This window comes from Oncorhynchus masou, chromosome 24 (assembly GCF_036934945.1).
Source record: "Oncorhynchus masou masou isolate Uvic2021 chromosome 24, UVic_Omas_1.1, whole genome shotgun sequence".
NCBI lineage: Eukaryota > Metazoa > Chordata > Actinopteri > Salmoniformes > Salmonidae > Oncorhynchus > Oncorhynchus masou.
Window position 1 is genome coordinate 52625393 of NC_088235.1, and position 18548 is coordinate 52643940.

General features: G+C 42.4%; 1 protein-coding gene across 2 annotated transcripts in view; it reads left to right on the plus strand.

Annotated features, from left to right (window-relative positions):
* Nucleotides 1-736: 736 nt before the first annotated feature.
* Nucleotides 737-18548, plus strand: part of LOC135511632 (E3 ubiquitin-protein ligase NEURL1-like) — a 64551-nt gene continuing 46739 nt past the window's right edge. For both annotated transcript variants that reach the window (XM_064933117.1, XM_064933119.1), the window contains exons 1-3: nucleotides 737-884; nucleotides 10298-10545; nucleotides 11046-11367. In XM_064933117.1, coding sequence (XP_064789189.1) covers nucleotides 767-884; nucleotides 10298-10545; nucleotides 11046-11367 — 688 coding nt within the window. In that variant the 5' untranslated portion in view covers nucleotides 737-766. The remainder of the gene's footprint in view (nucleotides 885-10297; nucleotides 10546-11045; nucleotides 11368-18548) is intronic.

Consider the following 18548-nt stretch of genomic DNA (forward strand, 5'->3'; position numbering starts at 1 on the left):
ATTGTGTTGATTACTTTTTTGCAAATCCAATCAGTTATCCACGGTAATTCAACGTCATCACCTTGATTACCTGTACTGGCATCCACCTGTATATATATATTTTTTTTACTGCTGCTCTTTCATTACTTGTTACTTTTATCCGTATTTTTTAACTGCACTGTTGGTGAGGGGCTTGTAAGTAAGCATTTCACTGTAAAGTCTACCTGTTGCATTCGGCGCATGTGACTAATACAATTTGATTAGATTATTTTGGATCAAGTGACGTTGAAACAACTCAACCAGTTTTTGCGCAGTGGGTATGATTTATGATGCCGGCCAATGGGGGCAGGAGTGTGTTGCTTGCTATGCACATTAGTCAGCCGTAAAATGACAAAATAATAATAGGGCCATCTTGCGGCCGTTTGGGCTACTTGCGCGGTAGATAAAAGTAACTTGGCGGAGTTTTTCTGCATTTGCCAAAGCTGTGGAGGTCATCCATATTTCTTATAGGCTGTTTCCTTCCTCTCAATGCATAACTTGTTTTTGGTCGGGCTAGGTTTGTTCATACGCTCATTTTTCGCGGACCTCAAAAGGAGTTGGAATTCTCCTTCGTTGAAGATAGCGCTAATGGTAATTACTGAAGATACACCTTATGTGATTCTACGCTGCGGTGCTGCTATAGTATCTGATGTGAATCGGCTGGGACAGCCACTACTCTCACGGAGGGTTAAGTGTTAGGACTTCTGTGAACCAGAGAGAACGAAATCGTGAATTATCCGATTATGTTATGTTGACAGCCAAGGAGCGCAAGCCTCTGAAAATTTTGTCTAACAAACCCAGAGAAGAGGAACTTGCCTTGTATTTAAACATGGGAGGTCAGATAACAACAAGAAATACCTTGTACGGTAAGGAGATTTTACATTTGAGGTGGAGGAATATTCGACTATAGATTGCATATATTTAGTGATCAACTCGTTGTTGATGTCAGAGGCTACAACGAAAATCTTGTAGCAGAAATGGCAAATCGAGGATGATTATATATTGAGGGTCAGTAATGCACACATTTGGAAAGGGTCTGCAATAGAATTAGTGTAAGTTATGAATACTCAAGCTATGACTTCATGTGTAAATTGTATGTAAAATGCATGCAAACGTTATCACACTTATATAGCAATGCAATATTTTGTTAGCGCAGAAACGTGCACGTAGTCTAGATCTAGAATGAACTTCGTATTTGCAATTTGGCTGATGGTATTTATACTTTCGGGAATAACACTACTTTGTTTCCCCATTAGGCCTACTAGCTCTGACAGATGGCTACATACTTCGAGAAGAAAATGTACTTACTATGACTGATGTGGTTGTCCCTAGCGATCTTAAAATGAATGCACTAAATGTAAATTGCTCTGGAAAAGTGTCTAAATGACAAATGTACATTATCTTTGGTTGACAAGTTGTTGTAATTATACAGCAACTGCCCCTTAAAACCAACTTCTCATTTGGAAAACAGCCTATGTGGCATAGATGAGTCAAACACTTATTCTACCGATAAATTTACTGCGAAGTGTAAATAGGATAATTTGGTCGTTGTTTGTGACCGCATCACAACGTAAATGAAGGGTGTTACTTTTAAAATGTTAGCCTATAGCAATCCTATTGCCTGTGTTAAATTTGGGTTGACTTGGAATATCCCTATGGGGGACCATCGCCGTGACTTTAAACCAACTAAAATTGTGTGTGTGTGTATGTACATATGTCGCAACAATTATACTGAGTTACAGTAAATCAATCAATTGAAATAAATTAATTAGGCCCTAATCTATTGATTTCACATGACTGGGCAGGGGTGCAGTCATGGGTAGGCCTTGAAGCGCATAGGCACACTCACTGGGCAGCCAGGACCAGCCAACCAGAATATTTTGTTTCCCCACAAAAGGGCATTATTACAGTAAGAAATACTCCTCGGTTTCATCCAGCTGTCCAGGTGGCTGTTCTCAGATCCCACAGGTGAAGATGCCTGATGTGGAGGTCCTGGGCTTGCATGGTTAGAGGTGGTTGTGAGGCCAGTTGGATGTACTGCTGAATTCTCTAAAATGACATTGGAGTTGGCTTTTAGTAGATAAATTAACTTTAAGGTCTCTGAAACAGCTCTGGTGGACATTCCTGCAGTCAGCATGCCAATTTCACACTCCCTCAACTTGAGACATCTGTGGCATTGTGTTGTGACAAACCTGCAAATTTTAGAGTGGCCTTTTGGCTCCAGCTCAAGGTGCACCTGTGTAATGATCATGCTGTTTAATCAGCTTCTTGATCTGCCACACCTGTCAGGTGGATGGATTATCTTGGCAAAGGAGAAATGCTCACTACCAGATATGTAAACAAATGTGTACAACATTTGAGTAAAGGTTTTTGTGCATATGGGAAATGTCTGCAATCTTATTTCAACTCATGAAACATGGGACCAACACTTGTTGCATTTATGTTCAGTGTACAAACATTGAAAGCATTTAATGAGATCCGAAGGTGTACAACATGAAAATATTATCTCATTTATATTGTTTAATTTATTGACAGTCCCTAACTATCCCCTGAGATAGGCTTTCCAAAGTCAAACCAATTTTGCCATGGTTGCACACCAGCTGGCTGAAGCTAGTTGGTGAAATAATTTGTCTAACTCTTCCCCCCTGCGAACACAGACAACCAACTCACGATTGAATTCAGTCAGTTCTTGGTGGAGCAAATCTAACCCCTTTATTCAGGCTACTTTTGGCTAATGTCCAGGATAAAAATATGCACTTATGTGATGCTGCAATACCAGTCTTCATTAAGGGGAGGCTATGCTTTTTTAAATTAAATTAAATTGGGGTAGATGCCAATTGTTTGTTTTTATGTTTCTAAATACGAGATTCACCGGCAAGAAAGGAACACCTCTTCTTCCATGGGCATTGTGCGCGACACTCTGCTCTCAAAATCTATGCTATTATCAACTGTGTTACCATTAAGACCTACTTTTTGTGGGTCTTAAGCTCTCTGGGATCGTTCGGGATGCTAGCTTCACACCTCGCCAACAGCCAGTGAAATTGCAGGGCGCCAAATTCAAACAGCAATCTCATAATGAAAATTTCTCAAATATACAAGTATTATACACCATTAGAAAGATAAACTTCTTGTTAATCCAGCCACTGAGTCCGATTTCAAAAAGGCTTTACGGAGAAAGCACACCATGCGATTATGTTAGGTCAGCACCTAGCCACAGAGAACCATACAGCCATTTTCCAACCAAGGAGAGGTGTCAGAAATTAATCACTAACCTTTGATCTTCATCTTATGGCACTCCCAGGTCTCCATGTTAGACAAATGTTTGTTTTGTTTGATAAAGTTCATCTTTGTCCAAATACCTCTTTTGTTCGCGCTTTTCGTCCAGTAATCCAAATGCAGACAAAGTCAAAAAAAGTTAGCAGAATCATGTCAAACGATGTATATAATCAATCTGTAGGATTGATATCATACATCTTCAATAACATTCCAACCGGACAATTCCGTTGCCATTAGAAAGGAAAGAGAATGAGCGTCACGGCCACACGCCTAAACTAAAGGCTTTCAGCCTGACCACTTGTTGAAACCGCTCTTATTCGATCCCCTTTCACAATAAAAGCCTGAAACAACTGTTAAAGACTGTTGACATCTACTGGAAGCCTTCTGAAGTGCAATCTGACCCCATAGACACAGGATGTTGGATAGGCAATCACTTTTTTTAAAACTTTTTTTCTGAGTTTTTTTGCCTTCATTTGAGTTCTGTTATACTCACAGACATTATTTTAACAGTTTTGGAAACTTTTGAGTGTTTCTATCCAAATCTACATGCATATCCTAGCTTCTGGGCCTGAGTAACAGGCTATTTACTCTAGGCATGCTTTTCATCCAAACTTCCCAATGCTGCCCCCTATTCCAATGAAGTTAAAACCGCTCACACTTGTTTTTAAGGACACATCTCAGATATTGCTACCCCTCCCACCTCAGCACAAGAGAGCTGATTATAGACAGGTAAATTGCCGAACCTGGCATTAGGGCTGGGAAATGCCAGTGCGCCAGTTTTTACATTGATACTTGCGCCACCTTAGCACCAGCTGAATGTAAAGCCCATAATTTGGCATTAAATACAATATGATTAATTGATTTGTTCTGACTTAATTTAAGACCATTGTTGTATATAGAGAACAATTCAACATTGTTAAAGTAGCCCAGGGATAGACATTTGAATTAGGTTTAGGCTATATACTGTATACCGGGGTATGTGGAAAAAGCCATGGGATGGTTTTTCAAACCATCGATACCATTAACTATTTATTTTGTAATATTTGTCACTACTTTAAGTAAATACCTGCAGTCAATTTGTACAATACGTTCACATTATTATGAATTGTATGGTAGTTTGTTTACAAGCACACAACGAGAGTCACTCACTGTTGTGCAGCATGCGCCAGTGTGATCTAATTACAGTATATAATTCACAACTAGGTAACTGTCTAAATGCTCTGCAGCTGTGCATTTGGTTTGCTAATCTAGTAGCTATCTAGCAAAATCAAGCATTCGCTTGGTAACAGCAGAGAATCCCCTTTGGATCAAGAGCCTTGCTGGCTAATATTTATTTTCTTGGTGCAGCAAACTGTGAGTAGCATTTTTGAGTTGCTTGTATAGTTTAGGTCAGAAACTACAAAATGTTTGCAATGCACTCGTTAGTATTCTCTATGGGATTTTACATGCACTTGTTAGCATTGCTAACCTTCGGATTACAGTTTGAAAACGGCACCCCTTTTGTCCAGTGCAAGTATTGCCGAAATATCCTGGTATGGCACAAGTTTGGTATGAAGGTATGTCAAGCTGCATACTGCCCAAGCCTAATTTGAATACCTCAATGCACAAGTGTATACTTTAAAAATAAGCATCATATGACAGTTCAGCCCAAACAATTCATTGGAGTTCTATTGGCAGCCACAACCTAAAAGAGTTTCACAAATAAACAAACTCTGTAAAAGCACATTTGGTTAATTTTCTGATAAAATGTCCTCTTCTATTTACATTCATGGATCAGGATACGGGAGTGTTTACCCACCGCACAATATTTCTGCCTTGAAATTGAAGCAGCTGCAAATAGCCTGTGGTCTTAAATGCCTCATGATGATCTGTGGCCAATATTAACACATGAGGTTGCTGAGGGAAGGAAGGCTCATAATACCGTTTGAAATGGTGTGAATGGAAACCATGTTTGATGTGTAAGATACCATTTCAATTTATTCCGTTCCAGCCATTACTTTGAGCCTGTCGTCCCCAATTTAATGTGCCACCGGCTACCTGTGCTGCCTAATTGATTTGTTTCCTGGGTAGTCTGAAAAGCTCTTGACCCTGAGAAGATATGAGCTGATGAGCAAGAATAACTTTCTGTTCCTAAGGGCATGTCTAGATTAGGCTATGGACACACACACACACACGTTCACACACACGTATCTTTTATTAGGCATGCAAACATATTCTATTTGTTGATCCTTAGACATTTTGCTTTTCAGTTTAGTGTTGACCTGCTCCCTCACAATTACTAATTAATACTGTCTGTAGGTTGGTGAAGGACTGCTACCTGTGACTGATATGTTAATTTGACAATCAGCAAAATGAAGGTCAAAAAAGAACATGAGCTACATTTACCTCATTCCCACAAATTTGTCTGAAAAATGCATTATTTGGGATGACCTAACCAGAAATATCTCCATGATAACTCGGTGTCCTTAGCATTGCTGTAATGATTTGATGAGAGGGGGGGGGGGGGGTAACCAAGGGGAGTAGCCTAACTGTTGATTTAGCACTTAGTGTTTTACAAAATGGCAGATGTAAGAAGTAGATTGAGTCAATTACAGCGGTGTGTCAGAGCTGTTTATTACCCATGATGCATTCTTTAATTTACTACAAGTCAGATACGCCCCGCAGTAGCTTTGTAGTAGTTTTTCATTCCCTGTTATACACATTTGTGTTTCTGCTTGTTCAGGGAAATGTATACAATATGTTTTTGGGATTTCTATTTGCTGCTTCCTCTAACATGCCCAAAGCATTGAATGGCAATCCTATTTTCTTGCTCTTAGTCATTGACTTTGTTTTTCCTGATGACTGCCTGCAACATGTTCATAAAGACAGTCATTCATGCAGCCTTCATGCAATCAATTTAACATTAGGCACATCCAGAGATGTTGGGTTACACATAAAGCTAACTGCTAGTCATCCTCATCATCACTACTGTGTCGCTTTCACCATCTCTCTGAGTATTTTAGCAGTCTTACGGTTCATCACCAAAGTTAATATCCTGGCTACCTATTCTTGTTAACTACCTTCTCAAGGGCCTTTGGAATCATGCATTTCACATTCATTAATGACTCATTAATTTCCTCCCACTTGTAACTATTGTAGGATGAAAACGTAACATCATGACTATAACTTACTGTTCACTGAAAGAGGGAAATGAGGTGCAACATACTTGGTTTAAGGATCTACAATCACGCCTTACACGGCCAATTAAATTTGCGCCTTGGAAGCCCCACCTTCCGCAGGTGATAAGCATGAGGCTCGGATTAATTCCTTCATTTTAATACTGCTCTTCACCGATCACAGGAACGGGCAGGGGCTAAACAGGTGTTGTACCTCGTTTCCCTCTTTCAGGGAGCAGTAGTTATAGTCATAAAGTTACCTTCCAGTCAGTCAACTTTGGTACAACATACTATGGGGGAATGGTATCACGCCCTAAGCCGACCCACAACGAATACTAAATGAAATGGCCCATGGCAGACCACCCAGATCTGACCCTGCAAGATTGTGGAGGTCTGGGTATTCCACACAAGGTGCACTGCCTGGTGAATTTCTCCTGTTCCAGCTGGAAAGACGCTGCTAAGAGAGTGCCTGCCACGAGCTGGATTAGCTGAGGGATGCATCTTTCATGATCATCCTGCGGGGTACAACTGACACCATGGGAGCCTCCTGACAATAGGGGATCTCACCCCTTGGCCAGGGTCTATAGGCTCGACAGAGACACTCGACATGACCGATTAGGCTGTGAGGTGCGTGGAAGTTGAGCGACTAGCACTCAGTGCTGGAAAGGCCGCAACAACAATAGCCCCAGGGGAACATTTTCTATCACAAAGTCATCATCCCCTGTAGGCGTAGGCACTGGTGAAAACACGCTGCGTGACACAGATGAAATTGGGTTAATCAGAGGCAGAACCTGGACACCCCCTATGGGGATAGAAACGCGTGATTCACTGACTCGAGACCCAGAAACGGAATGTTCTGAGATGGAGTCGGAAAAGTTTTTTTCAGTTTCCTATGAAGCCTTGAGACTGAGTATGGGACACCAGCATGTATGTGTGTAACACTGCTTGCCACCAGCCTGTTGACTGTAATAGCCGGTGGCTCATGAGCATTCTGAATTCATAGACTGAGATGCTTCTTCGGGGACACAAGTTTTGAGCGGGGCGTAAAGTCCTGACCCATTTCCAGATCCAGGAAATACCAGCTGCACCAGCCATCCTGTATCTGACATAGAAACCACTCGGATTGCCTGCGTCTGGAGACTGGAGGATATTCCCCCTCTCAAACGGCCACTGAGGCCTTGAACAGTCAGTGTGATGACGCCGTAGAAGCATGGGGGACGTGCAACACATTTCAGATGGTACCCCGACATCACTATACGCATGATCCAGAGCAACACTGTGCATGTGTGCCATTTGGTTAGAGCAGTCAAGTGCCATCTGAAGGGGTGCCACATTGTGGACTGGGAGAGATTTGGTTATTTTTCCCTTTACATCACTCTCTAGCACCATGTGTCTGAATGTGGAGAAGGGACACTTCATTGATCCCACATGTGGAAGACACAACACTTCTGACACCCGTAAATACTGTGGAACTTTGGGTTGACACAACTGTGTTTATGCACCAAGGTTTGCCTGAAGCCTGGTCTAAGCTGGGTTCGGGGGCTCCGGCAATCAGTGATGAACTCTGATTTTAGTGCCTCTTGGGTTATTCTGCCACAACGAGCCTCACCCGGGTTTAGGCAGTAAGATGGATCCAGTGGAAAACCTTAATTATAGCGGTTTTCATACCCATCGGTCACAGGTACCAGTGCCACAGCACCTTTTAACCCAGCTGGAAAGGCATGGACAGCTCTGAAAGACTGACCCCCTTCTGTGGTAACAGAGGGGTGATTTGCAATTGAATCCTATTTCTAGGAATGAAACCAATCACCTATAGAAACCCATAACCTGTATCACTAAGCACCTCATAGGGACTAGTGAATTACAGGCAGGAATCCGCAATGAATGCCAGTAATGACCCACCTTGACGTTGTGCCCCCTTGGGGACAGAGAGCGAATCACCCAACTTATTACTCTCATCATGGCGAGATTGATATACCCCTTGAGCCCTGTGAACACAATGGAATGTGGGGTAACAGAGGGGGCATCAAGCTTCCAAACCAAGTTGCGCTTCTGTAAGACTGTCAAGCCTGGATGAAGTCCAATCCCTTATTTTTATTTTATTTAACTAGGAAAGTCAGTTATAAACTATTTTCTTATGTATAATGACTGCCTACCCCGGCCAAACCAGACAACGCTGGGCCAATTGTGCGCCGCACTATGGGACTCCCAATCACGGCCGGATGTGATTTAGCCTGCATTTGAACCAGGGACTGTAGTGACACCTCTTGCACTGAGATGCAGTGATTTAGGCCTCTGTGCTGCTCTGGAGCCAATGGACACAGGTGACTCTGGCAATAGCTGACGTAGCATCCGTTTGGCCGTAACCAAACGTGGGGGCACTGGCGTCACAAATGTTTTTGTGAAGGGGTGCACCGGTCACTCAGACCCGTGCTAAGGCCCCTCGCTCCTGGGGTTACCCAATCCAAGTGCTCGGAGACTGCTTCCCCATCGGAGGTTTCCTGCAAGCCCCAAATTCCTCCAACTCCAGGAATTGGTAATAGGAATGGGATTGCCATAACGCTGGGGGGGGGTGGTATTAAGCTTCATTAGCCAGAAGTTATGCATGATGAAGCTTCTAAGCTAGGCTAGCTAGCCTCTGACCACAGCATGGTCTGTTTAGAATGACCAAGCAACTTAACACTAGAAACGCATACTAAACAAAATAACTATCCAAGCAATTCACCTTTAGAAAGCTGGAATAGCCAGCAGTAGCTAGCTCACCTCCGCGAGTTAGCTGACCTGGCTAGCACACTATGCAGGGCATGTTAGCTAGCCTGGTCTCAAGTCTACATAGGACCGGATCACTGGGAAGGGACCAGGACCCTTCTGAGAAGACTCAAGCGGTGCTTAACCAAGGCAGACACATGCGGCGAGAATATACCCACAGAACCTTGTCACCCTCTCTCCTTTGAGTAGCCTCCCATAACCGGAAACAGAGCGCACAGGAGCCTGGAGACATAAGACTCCACTGAGGTGCAGGCACCCGGGAGAGGAAGTCGCTCTCGGAAACACCAAGCCCCCTAAAGAATGCTACACTATTGTCAAGAGAACCTGTGCCGAGGACAAGTAGGAGAACAGTGACTCACACTTATCACCTGTGGTAGGCGGGGCTCCAGCGAGGTGTGGATTTCATTGGCCTTGTCAGGCGTGATAGTAGATCCTTAAACCGAAGTCGGGAGAGTGCAACTCCCCATAGTATGTTGTACCGAAGTTGACTGACTGAAAGGGAACATCTGCCTGTTTTCCAAATGTTGACTGTTCTTGCCAGAGTATTATCATCAGTGCTAACTGCTGCTCTCAAAATCTGTTATTTTCTCATGTAGATATATTCAAGACTCATGACCAAACCAGTGCCAGATTGGCAAGATGTGGAATAGCAAAAAATATAGGCGTTACAGGAAATTGCCTAATTTTGTATGAGTTTCTGGCAGCTGCACAATTCTTTCTGCTTACCAAGCAGCTCTTATCCTTATGTTTTTATCTAATGAGAAAATTGAGATGACTAACAACTATATTTCATTTTGTTTGCACTCCTTGATATGCTTTCTGAAAATGGAGCTTGAGTTAAATGCTTACTAAAGGAACATACACCCAGTCATCATCACAAAATGAAGAAAGGAAGTTTTGATTGTGTGTGTACTGCAGATGCATTGCTATATTGACGTTGTGCATATTTATACAGTGGATGCCAGACAACAGCTGGAAATATTTAGGTTCCTATATTTTGTTCAGTAATACTTTTCTGATCTCTTAAGTAATGTTCTTAGTTATATCTACAAACTCCCCCTATGCTTCCTGCTTTTCAGATTCTCTGAGTGACCCCTTCCCCACCACATCTCACCGCTGCCACCATAAGCCCACCAAGAGATGTCTGCCTATCCAGCAGTGTGGAGGCAGAAGGTCCTCCTTTCCACTGCTCTTCCACCCTAGTGCCAAGGGCTCCCAGATCGTCATGGACATGGCCCAGAGGACCGTCAAGAGACAGGCCAGTTTCTGCAACGCCATCACCTTCAGCAACCGGCCCATTGCCCTGTTCGAGCAGGTCCGCCTCAAGGTATGGACAGACTGGGAGGTGGACCATGTTTATAAGCAGAAACTCTTTCATCTCTTTCTTTTAGTCTAACTGTTTTCCATAAATGTTTTTGTTTGTCTCTCTCACTATGTATGTTGCCTTTATTACCCTGATTCTGTGTGGGCCAAAGCAGCATAGCAAACGTTTCCACTTCACCTATCAGTCCATCTATGTCTCAAAAGTGAAAGAGCATGGGAAGCATTGCCATGTGAGCCGTACTGTTATCTTACACGGTGAAAGCAGTGTAAATGGAGGTTTTAAATGAGGTGAGACAAGAATAGCCAGATGATAAACAGACATGTCTATTTTTGTTGTTGTTTACCATTTTGTTTGTCAAAGTTTTAACATATGGCCAACCAGAATGTGGAGTGATAAATCTTAGACAAACACGACTAATGGAATGGTTTTTAGGTTATTCACCAGCTTAACTCTCTTTTATCATGTTTTAAATGGTACAAACCCCTTTACCTGTTCTCCTCCAGATCACTAAGAGGCAGTGCTGCTGGAGCGGAGCCCTGCGTCTGGGCTTCACCTCCAAGGACCCGTCCCGCATCAACCCAGACAACCTGCCTAAGTATGCCTGCCCAGACCTTGTCTCACAGAACGGTTTCTGGGCCAAGGCCCTGCCCGAGGAGCTGTCCAACGAGGGCAACATCATCTCATTCTGGGTGGACAAGAAGGGCCGGGTCTTCTACCGTATCATTGACTCTAGCCCCATACTGTTCTTCTGCGGGGTCCATGCCTCCGAGCCACTCTGGGCTCTCATAGACGTCTACGGCCTGACACGAGGGGTCCAGCTACTGGGTGAGTTTCACAAGGAGAAAGGACAGTGTAATGGTGGCTTATCATTCTCTTGGTCTAATTTGAGATTAGTTTACAATTCAAATTCATTTTGATGAATTTCCCATATTGATTAGTGATGGCAAGTGGTGGTTAAATGTTTAAAATGCTATGTGCCTGGTCTGTTTAAGTGCAGTTGGTGGTTTGGTGATGTCACTTTTTGTAATACTGCTCTACCTTTCCCATACACAATCATATCAAAATAGTCCATTCGAAAATAGATGGGTTGCACAGTTGTTAGCATAAAATAAAAATAAATACATTTGAGAACCCCCTGGGAATAGGGTTGCACATTTTGGGGAATATTCAGAGGTGGAAACTTTCTTTGGGAATTAATGGAAATATATGCAAATTAATATAGCATTTAAATGTAGATGTTTTTTGCATTGGATATATTTACCATATCATATGGAGACAGAAACATAAACCTTTTACCTTATCATAAGTAGACATAATTGCAAATGATTAAATCCTTCCAATAGAATAAAATAAATAAATAAAAATTAGTAACAAATTGAACTTTAATTAAATGAGTTGACTCTTCACATGGAATGATTTCACTGAACAACAAAAGAAAGAGAATATTGAATGATCCACAATGAACCATCGCATCTCTCAAAAATGTTTTCAACATATATCTGTAAAATGATAGTCTTGAAACTAAAGCTTTGGTTGTCTTCCTCTCAGACTTCCATGTCTTCTCCCTGGACCTCCTCAATGTCTACCTCTAAGGCCTCATCTTGTTGCTTGTTATGACTGTAAGGCCTCATCCTCACTTTCCAACCTTATTGAGGATGGCTCGTTGCCAGGATCAAAATGCCTCACATTTTTCAACCCTTGTATCGGTCAGCCTGTTGCGTGCTTTGGTTTGTGTTTGTTCCCATACAAGGACCAGTTGCTCTCTGAGGCGGCTGATGTTGGTGGGATTTGGCGGATGATTGAGGCAACAGGGGAACGAGCCTCAGATCCACAAAGCCCCTTCCACCAAGTGGCTGATAAGTTATGTTGGCACGACTGCCATATTAGCATCTCCATCCCAAAGCCCTTGCTTGGAAGTGTACTTCGCCAGACTGCCAAGAACCTTGCCCTCTTCCAGGCCAAGGTGGCGAGGCACTGTAGTAATGAAACCATAGGCCTTGTTGATCTCTGCACCAGACAGGATTCTCTTACCAGCATACTTGTGGTCCAACATGTATGGGCTTCAGGCAGAAGTCTTCATGTTTTTTGATGTATTTCAGAACTGCAGTTTCCTCTGATTGGAGCAACAGTGAAATGGGTAGGGCACTACACATTTCTTCTCTTACAGTGACTTGCGAAAGTATTCGGCCCCCTTGAACTTTGCGACCTTTTGCCACATTTCAGGCTTCAAACATAAAGATATAAAACTGTATTTTTTTTGAAGAATCAACAACAAGTGGGACACAATCATGAAGTGGATGACATTTATTGGATATTTCAAACTTTTTTTAACAAATCAAAAACTGAAAAATTGGGCGTGCAAAATTATTCAGCCCCTTTACTTTCAGTGCAGCAAACTCTCTCCAGAAGTTCAGTGAGGATCTCTGAATGATCCAATGTTGACCTAAATGACTAATGATGATAAATACAATCCACCTGTGTAATCAAGTCTCCGTATAAATGCACTGTGATAGTCTCAGAGGTCCGTTAAAAGAGCAGAGAGCATCATGAAGAACAAGGAACACACCAGGCAGGTCCGAGATACTGTTGTGAAGAAGTTTAAAGCCGGATTTGGATACAAAAAGATTTCCCAAGCTTTAAACATCCCAAGGAGCACTGTGCAAGCGATAATATTGAAATGGAAGGAGTATCAGACCACTGCAAATCTACCAAGACCTGGCCGTCCCTCTAAACTTTCAGCTCATACAAGGAGAAGACTGATCAGAGATGCAGCCAAGAGGCCCATGATCACTCTGGATGAACTGCAGAGATCTACAGCTCAGGTGGGAGACTCTGTCCATAGGACAACAATCAGCCGTATATTGCACAAATCTGGCCTTTATGGAAGAGTGGCAAGAAAGCCATTTCTTAAAGATATCCATAAAAAGTGTCGTTTAAAGTTTGCCACAAGCCACCTGGGAGACACGCCAAACATGTGGAAGAAGGTGCTCTGGTCAGATGAAACCAAAATTGAACTTTTTGGCAACAATGCAAAACGTTATGTTTGGCGTAAAAGCAACACAGCTAATCACCCTGAACACACCATCCCCACTGTCAAACATGGTGGTGGCAGCATCATGGTTTGGGCCTGCTTTTCTTCAGCAGGGACAGGGAAGATGGTTAAAATTGATGGGAAGATGGATGGAGCCAAATACAGGACCATTCTGGAAGAACCTGATGGAGTCTGCAAAAGACCTGAGACTGGGACGGAGATTTATCTTCCAACAAGACAATGATCCAAAACATAAAGCAAAATCTACAATGGAATGGTTCAAAAATAAACATATCCAGGTGTTAGAATGGCCAAGTCAAAGTCCAGACCTGAATCCAATCGAGAATCTGTGGAAAGAACTGAAAACTGCTGTTCACAAATGCTCTCCATCCAACCTCACTGAGCTCGAGCTGTTTTGCAAGGAGGAATGGGGGAAAAAATTCACTCTCGATGTGCAAAACTGATAGACATACCCCAAGCGACTTACAGCTGTAATCGCAGCAAAAGGTGGCGCTACAAAGTATTAACTTAAGGGGGCTGAATACTTTCGCAAGGCACTGTACATCTGCAAGCAGAGTCTGAACATCAGACAGGATGTCATTGTCACCCTCAATCTGTGCAACTTCTACTGCTATATGTTTTAGGCTGCTTACCGCTCGCTCCCAAAATAAATAATCCAGGAGGATCCTCTTGATGGGGCTGTCCATATCGGCAGACTGTGATATGGCAATTTCTTGGAGAGACTCCTTCCCCTCCAGGAGACTGTCAAACATGATGACAACACCAGCTTCAATATGGTGCTCTTATTCTACTCACTTTGCTTGGTGAGATTGCTGCAATAACTTGATGACCCTTCACATACCTAACCATTTCCTTGGCTCTCTTGTAGAGTGTTTTAAGTACCATGATGTCCTTGAGGAGCAGATTCAATGCATGAGCAGCGCAGCCAATGGGGTGATGTGAGGGTAGGACTCCTCCACTTTAGACCAAGCAGCCTTCATGTTCGCAGCATTGTCTGTCACCAGTGCCATTACCTTCTGTGGTCCAAGGTCATTGACTGCCTTCATCTCATCTGCAATGTAGAGACCAATGTGTCTTGTGTCTGTGCTCTTGTAGAATACTGGTTGAGCGGTGGAGATGATGTAGTTTGTTATTCCTTGCCCACAAACATTCAACCACCCATCAGTGATGATTGCAATACAGTCTGCTTTCTCTATAATTTGCTTGACCCTCACTTGACCTCCATGGGACTCTGCACCAGCAAATGAGTAGATAAACCATGCCTGGTTGTAAGGGTGTATGCTGGGTGACGAACATTCAGAAATCTCTTCCAATACACATTGCCTGTGAGCATCAGAGGTGAACCAGTTGCATACACAGCTCGAGCAAGACATTCATCAGCATTTCTCTGACTACGTTCCCCATTGAGTCAAAAAAGCTTCTGATTCCAGGCGGAACATGAGCTGTTGCTATCGATAAGGTGTCTGATTCATAATTTTCACCTCGAATAGAAGTAGTTGGACTTTTGTCAGAGGTTGCTTGTTGTGAGCGCCAAGGGAACATTATGCACTTGGCCAGATTCTAAATATTTGTTGATTCTGAATATTTGTTGCTTCTTCACGTATGATTTGGCACAGTATTTGCAAATGTACACAGCTTTTCTTTCTACATTAGCTGCAGTGAAATTTCTCCACACATCAGATAGTGCCCGAAGCATTTTCCTGTAAAAATGAGGGGGGGGGGGGACAAATACAATTCCATGTGCAGATGAATAGTTAGTTAGATTAACCTTTCTGGCGCAGGCGTTCCGCTAGCGACCCACCTCGACAACATCCGGTGACATTGCAGAGCGCCAAATTCAAAATACAGAAATAGTCATAATAAGCATTCATAAAAAATTCAACCGTTATACATCGGTTTAAAGATTGTTATTTTTAATCCAGCCGCTTTGTCAGATTTCAAAAAGGCTTTCCTGCGAAAGCATACCATGCGATTATCTGAGGACAGCGCACCGCATACAAAAGCATGAAAAACATTTTCCAATCAAACCGATGCATCACGAAAGTCAAAAATGGTGATAAAATATATTGTTTACCTTTGAGGATCTTCATCCTTTTGCAATCCCAAAGGTCTGTTACACAATGAATGGTCGTTTTGTTCGATAAAATCCTTTATATCCCCAAAATTCAGAAATATACCTGTTCCAACTCGCCCAATATGCCTACAAAGGATCTAAATAGTTACCTGTGAACTTGGTTCAAACGTTTTGTAAAAATCCAACTTCCAGGTACCCTAAAATGTAAAGAATCGATAAAAGTTAAGATGGAATAAACTGTTTCCAATACTGGAGAAAAACCACACAGAGCGCGCTCTCATTCACACGCATCAAAAGTGCGTGACACTTAGAAAGAATACGACTACTTCTTAATTTTTCAACAACAAAAAAATCAAACAATTTCTAAAGACTGTTGACATCTAGTTGAAGCGAATTACTAGGACCCAGCAATCTGGGTCCTAGTAATTCGGCTTCCCCATAGAAAAGCATTGGAAAATCCAATGACCTAAAAAAAAGAATCCTGGATGGATTGTCCTTGGGGTTTTGCCTGCCAAATCAGTTCTGTTATACTCACAGACATTATTTTAACAGTTTTAGAAAACACAAAAGTTTCTATCCAATACTACCATGCATATCCTAGATTCTGGACCTGAGTAACAGGTAGTTTACGATGGGCACCTCAGTCATCCAAACTTCCAAATACTGCCCCCTATCCCTAAGAAGTTTTAAACAACTCCTTTGTAAGATAAATGTTTGAAAATGAATCACGTATGGCAACAGGTGAATTAACAGTCCTCAGTTAGCTGGCTCAAGCAAGCTAAAACTCACATGGTAGCAAAAACGAACTACTGGAAATTGTTAACAAGTTTGAAATGATTTGCTGTAGGCTACTATTTACTAGTTAACAAAAAAGCATCTATGTCATATCAAATATATTCACCCAACCCAGTATTGTAATCAAAACTTACCAGAAAGCATTGGCTCAGACACTGTAGTAGTGTGGGCTCAATAGCATCTCATTAGTGTGCAAGCTCTTGAGAATCCGCCATACATGTGTTGAAGAGTGCACTGCACATGTGATAAAAGGGTGCACTTTGCATGCAGAGGGATGCAATTCCATTGACTTGGGGATACTTTAACCAAAATATGCCACAAGACACAGATTTGCCTTGTGTATCCCATAAAAAAGGTTCACTGTTATAAGCTAAGCTTTTTGATCACTTTAAGCAAAATTCCCCAAATTCCAGGGCTTATTCCCATGGGAAATTTTCTGAAAATTTCCCAGAAAGTTTCCGACCCTTTGCAACCCTACCTGGGAAACAAGGCATCTATTCCGAAATGTTAATCATTCTGTTTGATGGGTTTACCGCAAATAGTTTAAACTCATTTCAAGAAAACATTTCCCAGCCGATTTTGCAAAGTAGAAACTAAAAATAAATATTTCAAGTTGAAGAGATATTTGTTTAGAGATTTGTAGTTGGCCTCCCAAGTGGTGCTGCGGTCTAAAGCAGTGCTAGAGGCATCCTTACAGATCCATGTTCAATCGCGGGCTGTGTCACAGACCCACGAGGCGGTGCACAATTTGGCTCCGCGTCGTCCGGTATAGGGGAGGGTTTGACCTGCTGGGATGTATGTACCATGGTGCTCTAGCGACTCATTATGGTGGCCAGCTGTACAGTGTTTCCTCTGACACATTGGTGAGGCTGGCTTCAGGGTTAAGCGAGCAGTACGTCTTGGCATGGTTGTGTTTCGGAGTACGCATGGCTCTCGATCTTCACCTCCCCTAAGTCCTTACAGGAGTTTCAGCGATGGGACAAGACTGTAACTACCAATTGGCTATCACGAAATTGGGGAAAAAAAGGGGTTAAAGGTACCATTAAAAAAAGAGACTTGTAGTTAATGTTATTACCAGTATCTCAAGTTTTAACCAGCTCTCAAACTGAGTGTCTTGAGTAGCCCTTTCTACTCACAGCTCTTGTCATCCTGTATACGGTTTAGAAATTTAAGATTTTTTTCAATGATATGCACCTAAATTGGAACGCAGTGGCTGTACAGTAACATGCTATACATGACGTCAGAGCTCTGGTTCTCCACTTCAAAATGCCTTATGGGTTTTGACTGACAGCCGTTATAAACCTGAGCACCGCACGTGACAAAAAGATGCCCCCATCCCTCCCACTAATTGGGCTACCTTTGCTGTAAATCGAGAGGAGTATTATTATTATTTTTCTGAAAGATTAGACATTGAGGATTATAATAAATACTGCTTTGATGTCATTCAAGCAAATCACACACCCGGGGGTCCAAATGTTCACTTTTCAATATTTTGTAACTGGCTAATATTGGCTAGCTTGTTAGCTACTTCCATACACATAATGAGAGAACACCTCACTCCAACAATTTTACTCGCCCTAGCAGAGCTGGTTATCTGGAGCGTTGGTGACTAACTGTGCTGCTGGCAGCAATTTAATTAATTTTTTTGCCGACATTTACTGACACCGGCCATATTAAACAGGTGTTTTGTAAATGTATCAGTTATTCTGCGCTCTCTGGCATCCTCTGAGAGTGCTCTGAAATCGGGGTAGGTGGCCAGACTAAATTTTAAGAAAGCACTGAAAAGATGACTTGCGTAATCACAAGTCATGACGTTAATTCCCTGCATGAATCTGCAGGTAGCTAACCAACCAAGATCAATGTTAGTCAGTTAACGTTAGGTTATAGCTCGTCAATCAAACGGCTCTTTCTGTCAAAATTAGAAACGTGTAATATCAGAAAATGTAGCTTGCTAGACTATTTTATCCGTATACATAATTCGTGGTTGGACTTGTCAGATGCCATGGTTGCACCTAATTTCGAAGATGTAATCCGGCGACGTGTGTTTTCTCCATCTCCTTAGCTATCATACTCAACTCAGTCCTC